The 12,396-nt window shown below is 40.9% G+C and overlaps 1 protein-coding gene across 1 annotated transcript in view; it reads left to right on the plus strand.

Moving 5' to 3' along the window:
• Positions 1–12,196, plus strand: part of HS3ST5 (heparan sulfate-glucosamine 3-sulfotransferase 5) — a 153,223-nt gene extending 141,027 nt beyond the window's left edge. Inside the window, exons 3-4 of the mRNA XM_012753210.2 lie at positions 5,606–5,744; positions 9,601–12,196. Of these exons, the coding sequence (XP_012608664.1) occupies positions 5,638–5,744; positions 9,601–10,537 (1,044 nt within the window). The 5' untranslated portion in view covers positions 5,606–5,637 and the 3' untranslated portion in view covers positions 10,538–12,196. The remainder of the gene's footprint in view (positions 1–5,605; positions 5,745–9,600) is intronic.
• Positions 12,197–12,396: the final 200 nt, after the last annotated feature.

Consider the following 12,396-nt stretch of genomic DNA (forward strand, 5'->3'; position numbering starts at 1 on the left):
AAGAAGGGACTTAGTTGGAGAAGCCCAGTTTAACAGCACTGTCCATAAGGAATTGATTCGTGTGGCTTCTTTGTCTTATATCCCTAGACCAAAAGCAACAACTTCCCAGCTTTTGAGATACCAACCTGGCAGACGTGAATACTTGTGGTGTTATAGAGAACCAAAGAGGTATCCTGAATGTTAAATTAACCAAATATCTTTTTTTTCCCCCAGAGGAAAGGTTGTTCAGGGGCTGATATTGTCTCTTAGCACATAGTCTGAGGCTTGTTACAAAACAGAATGAGATTTTGCTTCCTGTCTCATAGAGATCCTCACTAGAAACTTCTGGCTTGGCCTCCTCCTTTCTCAAAAATTGCAACCGATTTGGTTCAACAAGAGATGTACTAACTTTGTGTGTGTGTGTGTGTGTGTGTGTGTACACACATGCACAACATCTTGCTTTGAACAAAAAAATATAGCATTAGTATTCTAATGGTTAACAGGATTTTCCATTAAAAGTTATTTATACTTTAAAATGGGCTTATATTTTTCACAACCCAATTATGCTATTCATGAATACTGCATTTATTTTATTCTTTTCCTCTTTAAAATGCATTGCAAGAATTAATGTGTCTGCCTCCTGAAGTTATAAATCATGCTTCATTTTTATAAAATGCCCAAATGTTCACAAAGTTCTATCCTACAGTGTCTTACTCAATGTTTATGTCATAACAACCCTTCGAGGTAGACGTTATTACCATAATTTTACAGATGAGGAAAACAAAAACAGAAAGTTTCCGCTATAAAATGGAACCAAAGTGTGGCTCAGGGTCTTTCGAGTCCCAATCCAGTGGTCTTTGCACTTCTTCATGGACGACTGACTCGTATTAGTTGAGATATCAGATAAAAATTTCAGTTCTCCTCAGCATCACAGCAGATATGAAGGGACTTTGGAGGGCGTGATGGGCCTGCCACAACTAGAGGAGATGAAATTAGGCCTCCAGAAAAAAGAGAGAAAGAGAGAAGGCCCCAGCGGGCGTACTGAAGGCATCTCAGGTATGGAAAAGTTGGGCTAGCAGTAGTAGCTCATCCCACAGAACCAAACCTCCATGGTAATAACTGGACTTACCACAAAAGGAGAATCTCTAGGGGAAGACTTTGAGACTGAAAGAGCCTCAATGGCAGTAGAAAAAGTAGTGATGTCATATTGAATCAGGTTTAACAGGTCAGTGTATGCCAGATGACATGTGCATTGCAGTAGGCAGCTAATAGTCTTGTCGTGGTAGTCCCTAAATTGGGGACGACTTCCTCTGCAGCCTTCACGTGCTCTATCACTTTTTCTTCTTCTTATTCTTTTTTTTTTTTTTTTGAGACAGAGTCTCACTTTGTTTCCCAGGCTAGAGTGAGTGCCGTGGCATCAGCCTAGCTCACAGCAACCTCAATCTCCTGGTCTCAAGCAATCCTACTGCCTCAGCCTCCCGAGTAGCTGGGACTACAGGCATGTGCCACCATGCCCGGCTAATTTTTTGTATATATATTTTTAGTTGGTCAATTAATTTATTTCTATTTTTAGTAGAGATGGGGTCTCACTCAGGCTGGTTTCGAACTCTTGACCTCGAGCAATCTACCCGCCTCGGCCTCCCAAAGTGCTAGGATTACAGGCGTGAGCCACCGCGCCCGGCCCACTTTTTCTTCTTTATCCTGCCTGCTCACCTTGAACAGAATTTAACCATGAGGTCACTTCACAACCTCACTCACCCCTTACAAACAAATGTCTTCTCATGTTTATTACCAAGCCCAGCTTTGTTACCTTTAGGTCCTGTAATTTATCTAACACAATGGACATGACCCGGTCCCACTCACCAGTGGAAAGTGTATTCGGATTGTTGCTCCTGAGTTCCACATCCACCAGGTCCACCCTCCCTAAGCAGATATCCATAGGCTGGGAGTCTTGAAGGAGGAGACAGAGGAAGCTGAGAAAGGCGCAGAGATGAGAGGGGAGGCATGTGGAGGGCAGCGAAGAGGCTGGCCCAGCAAGCACTGGAGCAACGCAACAGGGAGAGAAGCTGACTACCCAGGCTGGTCCATCAGAAGGAAGGGCCTGGCCTTTCAAGAGGAAGAGATTGGATTTGATCCAGTGAACAACCAAAAATAAATGAGGGACAAAATAACTTATGTTAGGAAGATTACTCATACCGTACCAGGCCATAGGAAATGAACTAGGGGCACATACTCAAATGTTAAGAAATAAGGGAGACACTAAGTGCCTGGACAGGACAAGGCAAGAAAAAATTAAGGAGAAATAGTTTTCACTAATGATGGTGACCAAAGAGAAAAAAGTTGATAGAAAATGATAATTAAGTTTTGTGATTTTTGTTCTGGTATTATAAATACAAGATTAATGCATACCCATTGAATTGGAATATCTGAGGGTGGTAACAGGCTTGTTTTCCAGCTTGCCGTAGAGAACCATGGGCTTATGTGACAAAACAGACAGATTCTGGAATCACTACCTTTCAGCAAGCTTTCTAGTATATACTGAGTCAGTCAGCAGCGTTAGCCCATTGCTCAGAGATGATAATACACACAGAAGAAGGCAGCAGCTAACACTAATCAAACATTTATGAACAATGAAATACCTAACGGTGGTTTTGGATGCAAGAACAACGAGAGTTCAGTGGAGGTGGGGGATGATCATGGACCGGAGTGTCAGCAGGAGAAGATTTCTCAAAAGAACTGCGACGTAGTCCAGATCTTAAAGAATGGGAGAATGGGTAAATGGAACTAATGACAGACAGGCAGGCCAAGGAGCTGGTGAAAGCAGATGATGCATTGTGCAAAGCAGTTTTGAGCAGGAGAGTGTGGGCAGTACGTTTAAATTGCAGAGGAAGCCAGATAATTTCCTTTGAATCGGTCCTCTAGATGAGGCTGGTGACCCTCATTAAGACCATGGGGCAAGCACATTTTACTTTTGCTTTTCCTGTCTCTCCTATTTGCTGCTCAGCCACAGAATAGCTTTATTCTCTCACACTGCTCATCCATGAATGCACATTAAATTCATTCACGCTAAGATAGAAATGACACGCAAGCCTTTGTATAGTGATATCACTTATAGAAGCCTACTTTTATTCTTTCTACAGCTCTGTGGAGTAGGGAGGCCAGAGATGGTCCCCATCTTATGGATATAGAAAGAAAGGCCCAGAGAATCTAACCTCAAGACCACAGAGCTACCAAGGGGAGAACTTAATTGGCAGACTTGAACACAGTTTTCTCTCTGCCACCCTGTTGCTGTATTTGTATTTCAACGGGGGTCACAGCCCTATGCTAAAGGCATGTGGGTCTAACCGAGGACTTCAGACATCAACCTGGAGATAGGAGATTGGTCCTTCAGTGACGTTATGTAGGTTACTGCCTTTGCCTTCACAGTACCTGGCAGTTGCGTGGCCTCAGGCAAGCTAGAGAAAACCGTGAGCTTCACTTTGCCTGTCTGTGAAATGAATATAACTCCATCTATCTACCTCACAGGGCTTCTCTGATAATTTCCTGCACTACCACTGTACAATGTCCTTGCCACATGGGAGGCCTCAATAAACCACACTTTCTTTCCCCTTTCTCTTCTCCATTTTACCTAAACATAAGGCAGCCCTGCTCAGTCAAAACTGCACGTTCATCCAGCCCCCTGCGAACGCCTTCGCATTGCCGGCTCTTCGCTCCTGGTCGTTCCTCTCTGTCCCTCAGTCCCTGTGTCCCCACACCTGCCTTCCTTCACTTTGCAAACCAGCCAAGCATTTTCCCTTCGCAGCCCCTTTGTGCGTGCTGGTTCCTCTGTCCGAAATCTGCTTCGTCCTACTCCTGCCTCCTTGCTCCTGCTCCCCGCGCCCCCCCCATGTCAGCCCAAGTGTCACTTCCTCAGGAAGAACTGAAGGAGGTTCTTCCCATTACCCTTTCTCACTGGGTCCCATAATTTTCCTTTGTCACATTTCCTGCAACTTGAAAGTATACATAAATCCTATATATAGGATTTACTGGCTCACATGCATTACAATTTGTAAGTACATATTAATCATATATATATATACATATATATATATATTCATAGATTTCCTGGCTTACTGTCTGTCTTCCCCACTACATTATGGACTTCCACGGGGCAGGAGCCATGTCTTTTTAGTTGACCACTATTCTCCATAGCACCCACGACATGACATGGTCTAGCACATGAGGCGTGTTCCATAAATATTTGTGGACTGTGTGTTGGATGAATGCTGCCCTTATCTCCTCTTGGGATGCCCTCTCGTAGCCTCCTCACCAATCCGTGCAGTACATTCCACAAAAAAAGCATTCTTGTGCCCACATTCTCTCACCTTTTCCTTAATTTTCTCTCTCCAACATTTATTCATACATTATCAGAAATTGGGTTGTGTTCTCTGGTTGCTCCATGATTCCCTAATCACATTACCAGTTTTCTAATGACTAATATTCTTACAGCATCTTTTTGGGAATCTCCTATAAACCTAGTATAATAGAGGAAAATACTATTGGTGCTCAGTTATTTCTTCATAAATGAGTGACTAGACCAATCCATCCATCCTAGCATATCCCTTTTTCAAACAGCAAATATGGAGATACCATTGCAGCAAAACAATTTCTAACCACAACTCTTCGCTATAGCTTCCCTTTTCTCGGGTTGCTATTTTGAGTTTCAATAAGAAGCAAACAATCTTACCTTGAAAGGAAGATTGGATTTATTTTTAATAAGAAAGGCTGAATTGGAAGCTTGCATTTTTTTCTCCAGAATTTAATAACAGCACCAGTAAAGCCCTACACTCCTCAGCTGGCCTTATTTCAGGTATACGAGAACAAAGCTTCCAGGTAAGCTGCTTTCATGATGTAACAGTGAGACCGATACCACCAAACCTGTTTAAACTCGTTGAAAGCCCAGGAGAGGTCACATAGCAGGAGCATCTGTCTGAACATGTTTTCAGAATCCAGGACTGGGCAGAGCACGTGAAGGGAAACTCCAGGTTCCCCAGAGCTATGCCCTCAGACACGTGAGGGCCTGCTAGTTACTACTGATAACTTCAGTAAGTAAAGAAATCACTTTGATCTCATCCCATCCTCCATTCACAACCCAAACAAAAATATCTAAGTAAAATATGTCATTGTAATGCCAAAAATGATAACTTAGGGAACTAGGATTGCAACTTTTGCCCTGTTATTCTGAAACAGGGCCTTCAGTTTATGGCTGCCCTGCCGGTAAACCTCAAGTTGCTCATTTTATCAGTATTCTTTGAATAATTTACCAACAATATTTATATGTTTTCTATAGAATATATTATATATGTTGTAATATATGCATTTTCGTTTACTTTGACACTGTCTAGCAGGTTCTGTCTTGTTTGTATCTCCCCCTTAGATTATTTGATCTTATAATATGGGCCAAGGAAAGAAAGGTAAGTTTTGCTAAATACCAATAACAACAAAAAAATCATCAAAGTTGGCGTGGGATCTGTTCGTTGGGCGATGCCACTCCATCACCTGTTGTCCTGCCTCTGGGTGGCTTTGTGATGATCCACAGAGCCTGTAAGAGATGACTGCTAATGAGTCCTTCTGTCCCATCCCTCAGGCTGCAGCCGTCCTGAAGGTTGATGGAGGGCCATGCTATTCAAACAGCAGGCGTGGCTGAGACAGAAGCTCCTGGTGCTGGGAAGCCTTGCCGTGGGGAGTCTCCTGTATCTAGTTGCCAGAGTTGGGAGCTTGGATAGGTAGGTGATTGAACATGCTATGCCCATGTGACTTTAAGTAAATCTTGATATTAACTTCCTTAGGATATGTTAATATTAGACTTAATAATCTTAAGTCTGTCCATCTGTTTTTCTCCCTGAAAATTCCCAAGAAACATGCTTTTCTGCAGTATTGATTTTGATTTATTGAGACTTTAAAAGAAAGAGATCCAAGTTACTCAAACCAAGGTGTTCCGTCAAGATCCATTTATATTCTGCGTGCGTTGACACTTGTTGGCAGAGAAGGGATAAAGCTGTGTTCAGTAAAAATATCATTTACTAGAGCTCAGTGTGGTCTGTGTGCATCTGGTGTTGACCTCCAGCTGTAGCAAAACAGTGATGATGTATCTATGTATCTTCATTTTGAAATTTATGAGTGGACAATTAATGTGCTATCGGGAGCGTTAAAATTATGTATAAGCCTGGAAAGGAGCTCATCAAGTTTGCAATCCATTGCCCCAGAAAGATGGTTGCAGGCGTGGGGAGTTTTAACTGTGTTAATTAGCTCTGGTTTTCAGGAGCTGAACATATCAGACAAAGAGGCTGTCATTCAGAATGATTGCCCAGAAAGCAATGGGAAATCTGCAGAGGGAAAATTAAAGAGCTAGAGTTCAGCTCTGAAAAGGCAAACAATTGAGAGGTACTGGACCTGCAGAAGTCCCAGCAACATCAGCTGGCTTCATGTTAAATGTTTCTGGACTGTTCTATGCCTAGTATGATTGGCAAGGACAGAGAAGTTAATATCTGAAATGTGAAGCTTTCTTCTTTGCCCTTTCAAATTAATTTCTTGCATTGGAAAGACTGAAGTGTGTTCTCCATGAGTTCAACTCTCATTGTAAGTGAAAATGTGGTCACACTTTAAAATGAAAATATTCTTCCTTTCAGTTTTCCTTTTCCTGCCAAAATTTAAGCCTGTAGACCTTAGCATTGGATATTTAGAAATAATATATCAGTGATCTTTGTTTTCCTTCATCCAGTTTCAATTTTGGCTGGTAAAGTAACTCCTTTGATGGTTAAAAATTCCTGAGTAAAAGTCCCACCCACTAGTTGTTACCTATAGGAAAATTATAATCAGAGCTTATCACTGACTTCGAATAGTTTCCCAAAGTGGCACTTGATTATTAGTGAGAAGCCTTGAGATGATGCCATTGTCCTATGTCCATAATGAGACTTATATCCAGCTCTTCCTAACACTTTTAATTAGTTTCCAGTAATTTACTTTTTATTGAGTAATCATTGTAATGATCATTAACACATTCATTATTTAGTTGATGATTCTTTTCATTTTTAACCCAGGCTCTGGTCTCTAAGGGAGACAGCTTTGTTGAGGAATTGAATTGCTTGGTGATCTTTCTCAAAACCTCTCACTTGTGAGTTTGAGCAAATTATGTCTGAAATTGACACATGGGTACTTAGGCCAACTCTCCAGTAACTGAACACCCTGTTCTCTGGGAGGGAGGCAGAGGTTACTCTACTGTCCCTTCCAATCCTAAAATGGTATGCTTTTTGATCTGAGACCCATGCTTAGAATCTACTCTTCGAGAAGTGAGAACAAGTGTGATATTTTCTTCCATCTTCACGTCCTATCTTGAGGGAGGGAGTCTAAAAAGGTGATTGTTCTGCAGGATATGAACTCTCAGGGTAGAAGGTAGAAAGAGGAAGGAAGAAGGAAAATGGCCCTTTATACGGGGAGAGAAATTCCATTCCAGCCCAAATTGATCAGAGACTATTTATGCTATTCTCTTTCAGCCAGTGTTCTATGAGAGAATTAAGTCCTACAGAATGAGTGACTGGTTCCTCAATTCTCCCAAGGAAATTCTAGAATTGTTCTAGACAAATAGGAGAGAATTGCATCAATGGATTCCTTAGGGAATTAGGGTTTAATTCTCAACAGAGCCCAAGAAGAGCTGAAGGATAAATTTGTGATATCCCAATCAATGTCACATAAAAACATCTGTGACTAGGTAACTGTTGATAATTTTATAACTTGCATTTAGAGCCCTAGTATATTAATCCCCATTAACAACTGTATAAAAACAAAATCCATGTTTCTCTAAAATATTAACTGTGGTAAACTCCATTAAAAAAATAATTTTCTATATTTTCACACTTTCCACAATGAACATGAATTGTTTTAAAAATCATAAAAGACAGGCCAGGGGCAGTGGCTTACACCTGTAATCCTAGCACTCTGGGAGGCCAAGGCAAGGGGCTTGCTGAGGTCAGCAGTTCAAGACCAGCTAGAGTAAGAGCAAGAACCCATCTTTACAACAAATTAACCAGTCATGGTGGCATGCACCTGTAGTCCCATTCACTCTGGCAGCTGAGGCAGGAGGATTGCTTGAGGCCGGGAGTTTGAGCTTGCAGTGAGCTATGATGGTACCACTGTACTCCAGCCCAGGGTGGCAAAGCAAGACGCTGTCACAAAAAAAAAAATCAAAAAGTACAAACACCACAAAAAAGTAATATATCTTTATATTTCTCCTTAAACATTGTGATAGATAGCTGCTTAAACACAGCACAGACTAAGACCGTTCCCTCAGTTCTACAGAACAGGTTAGACATGACATTGAGGTTGTTTCTCATCTCAAAAGACAAGAAAGATGCAATGGGGTCTCTTGGGAAAAGCAAGCAACAGCCTCATTGCCACAGAGAGGGAGACACAGACTCCAAATTATTAGGATAACTAGAAGCTTTCAATTGGAAGAATTGGTTTCACAGCCATTTTGACTGATATTATATCCTTTTACCAAGAAGGCTCCTCTGATCAACTTAGGGTAATTATAATAAATTTCAGTTCAGTTTCAGATCATACCTAAAAGGAAACTCAATGTGCCAACCATATATATTTGCCATGCCAAATTAAACAGTCACTCCAGTCTAATATCATTGTGACTGTGACCACATCTTTCTCCTTGAGCAAAGCAGAGGTGATTTTTCATTATTCAGCATAATATTAAAGTGGAAATCCTCCTTTCTGGCTGTACCCATTGCATTCCTTCCTTTATGAGCTTCAGTCCCTGATTTAAATGGGCTTGGCAATGAGGACCTGAGGTTTCTGGCCTGTCAAGGTCTTGTTGATTTCTGGTCCAAGGTGTGGGAGGTGATATATAACAGTAGCTGATAGCAATTGGCTTTTTGTTCCTACACTCAGCAAAGTGAAAACATAATCCTGGCCTCTTTAGGTAGAAAGAAAAAGAAAGGCAGAAGAAATATAGTACTCTTCTGGCCATCCCCAAGGCCAAGGGCAGAGATTCTCATAGAAGGAAAAGCTCAGCAAGTGCCAAGATTGGAATTTTGCAGGTTGATGATGCAATCAGCCAAGGGCAGAGATTGAGACCTTTTTTCAAATTATGTCCTAAAGATTTTTAAGAGCCCTATGAGTGCTGCTGAGCTGCAAGAAAATAATACCACATGAAACCTGAAACACATGGCCTCCTAGCTGCCCTTCAGCCTCCATGCTAAAAATTATAATCTTCCATTTTTCATGTTTTCTAAATGATTTTAACTGGTGAGCTGTTAAAAAGCTGTTAGTATGGCTGGTGTCACTTGTCTATCCTGCACTGTGAACATAAGTACATGCTGTAGTCAATTAAGTACTTGGTGAATAAAAATTTTAAGGAACACTAATAAAAAAAAAACTCATCAATTATGTGTGCTCCATTTAATACAGGGTTGCTTAAAATAAAATTTCCCAAACATATGTTCATTATGGATTGCAGCAAGCTGGGAACCAGCAATCTTATTTATGCATCTAAAGTCTTAGTCTGACTGGGGAACCAGAAAAATGAGACTTCATTGCAACAAGCTCCTTAAAGTGTCTCTCTGTCACTTGCAGGCTACAGCCCATTTGCCCTATTGAAGGCCGATTCGGTGGAGCCCGCAGTCAGGCGGAATTCCCACTCCGTGCCCTGCAGTTTAAGCGCGGCCTGCTGCACGAGTTCCGGAAGAGCAACAACGCGTCCAAGGAGCAGGTTCGCCTCCATGACCTGGTTCAGCAGCTCCCCAAGGCCATTATTATTGGGGTGAGGAAAGGAGGCACAAGAGCCCTGCTTGAAATGCTGAACCTCCATCCGGCGGTGGTCAAAGCCTCTCAAGAAATCCACTTTTTTGATAATGATGAGAATTATGCCAAGGGCATTGAGTGGTATAGGAAAAAGATGCCTTTTTCCTATCCTCAGCAAATCACAATTGAAAAGAGCCCAGCATATTTCATCACAGAGGAGGTTCCGGAAAGGATTTACAAAATGAACTCATCCATCAAGTTGTTGATCATTGTCAGGGAGCCAACCACAAGAGCTATTTCTGATTACACTCAGGTGCTAGAGGGGAAGGAGAGGAAGAACAAAACTTATTACAAGTTTGAGAAGCTGGCCATAGACCCTAATACCTGCGAAGTGAACACAAAATACAAGGCAGTAAGAACGAGCATCTACACCAAACATCTGGAAAGGTGGTTGAAATACTTTCCGATTGAACAATTTCATGTCGTCGATGGAGATCGCCTCATCACAGAACCTCTGCCAGAACTTCAGCTCGTGGAGAAGTTCCTAAATCTCCCTCCAAGGATAAGTCAGTACAATTTATATTTCAATGCTACCAGAGGGTTTTACTGCTTGCGATTTAACATTATCTTTAATAAGTGCCTGGCAGGCAGCAAGGGGCGCATTCATCCAGAGGTGGACCCCTCTGTCATTACCAAATTGCGCAAATTCTTTCACCCTTTTAATCAGAAATTTTACCAGATCACTGGAAGGACATTGAACTGGCCCTAAAATAATATGTTGTACAACACTATGTGTTGTGCCTGGAGACACACAGTGTCTCCTCTAGATTAAAATATGCACTTTTCTTAGACATAGCTATCCAAGTCATTTTTCCATGTATACTTACTTGTACATACGCAGTGTGTGACCAAATATAAGATCAGTTCTTTTTCTACTGAAAACTTACAAAAAAAAATTGCTGTCTGCATAGTTGCATCTTTTAAGCTATTTACAAAAAGGAAGAGATGATGGTATTGGGGAAAAGTGACTTCAGCTGTTCTCAAAGAGTTCGTTTTCCTTTGATTCAGAATTTGTCACCCGCCATTTTCATAGATTTAAGCCAAAAGATAAATGTGTGAAAATGTACCAATGGCTGTGAAGCTTCAGGAAGTAGAGGATCCAGTTATGCATTTTTTTTCTAAGGGAAAGCTGGCGTTTTAATTCAGATGTTGAATTGGTGCCATGACAACAGAAAATGCTATTTTCTTATTATTTAAAAGAATGTCTTATCTCACAAAACTGACATTGTCCCAAAGTTCCTGTGGTGATTTTGCACTATTGTTTTCTTGTATGAATCATGGTGTCACTTGTAGCATGTCGCTCACACGTTGGAAAGTCAAGTCCTTTTACTTCCATGTTGTATGTCAACAGAGAGAAATGTCATGTACATAGTGTATATTGTTGTAAATACTGGTTTCACACTAAGTAATTCTATTTTGTAAACTGAATATGGCTATTTAATTTATTGTGAAAATTAAATTTATTGTGGTATTTAAAAATGGAATGGATTAAAATTACTATATGTGCAATTTTTTTTTCTCATTTTGTTTTACGTGCCCCCCTGCTGGCTTCCAAAATGGGAGCTGTTTATGTGCATACGAGAGCATTTGGAAAGATGCTCTTCTTCATTGTACCTTTGTGAAAATGTATTTACTGAGTGAGGTTGAGTATATTAAAAAAAAAAAAAAACTCAGCCATCTGGAAATCAAGTGTAACAGCCACCTCAAAGCACCCTAGTGGTGTTCTGCTACAACTTTGTAACAATTAATTTACTTGCAGTGGCTCCCGTGCCAGGAGACAGACAAGGAATACTTTAACAGAATCAATGCATAGAAGAATCACAATTTTATTTGAACCTCTAATCAGAGTCAGACCAGTAGGGAAATATAAAATAAGATTAGAAAACTTCCGTGGCCTCTGTACTGAAAGTTGCTGATGCTTCAAAAAATGAATACAAGCTCTCAGAACTCTCTCTTTTAGATGAAAATATATGTCTTCTCCGAAATTATTAAATTGTATAGTATTGTTATTGCTCACATAAACATATGGCTCATATTTCCATCCAGAGAAATTAATGCTAAATTGATGTCTCACTAACATCGGATACATTGTATTATGCTTAAACATGATTCAGAAAAATATGGAAAGAAGTATCAGCAACAACAACCAAAAAAAAAGGTGGATTTTTCATAAACACAGTTGCTAATCCAGTGGAAGATATTTGAGAGGGTTTTTGTTCAACATCACAGTGAGAGTGTCTAGAGAAATCAGCAAATTACAATGGATTCCCCTTTGATTGTAATAAGTGTTGATTTTCTCCATGAGTTGTTTATCCTGTCCAGTGATTTGATGGTAAACTTTTCTAAATAAATAGCCCTTTCCCCTCCAGTGTCGGTATATATTGCTTCTCAAGTCAGTGCCTTGATAACCATCTCTATTGTCTGAATTAGCAGTGATGCTGTTCTCTCAGCATGAAGCAGGCATGACACCAACACCTGCTGGCAGGCTGGCCCGCCCCCACTGTGTGAGGACTCTGTAGTGAGAGTCGAATGTCAGCCACTTCTCCCCTAAGCCATGAATGAAGTCAA

Source organism: Microcebus murinus, chromosome 5 (assembly GCF_040939455.1).
Source record: "Microcebus murinus isolate Inina chromosome 5, M.murinus_Inina_mat1.0, whole genome shotgun sequence".
Taxonomy (NCBI): Eukaryota; Metazoa; Chordata; class Mammalia; order Primates; family Cheirogaleidae; genus Microcebus; species Microcebus murinus.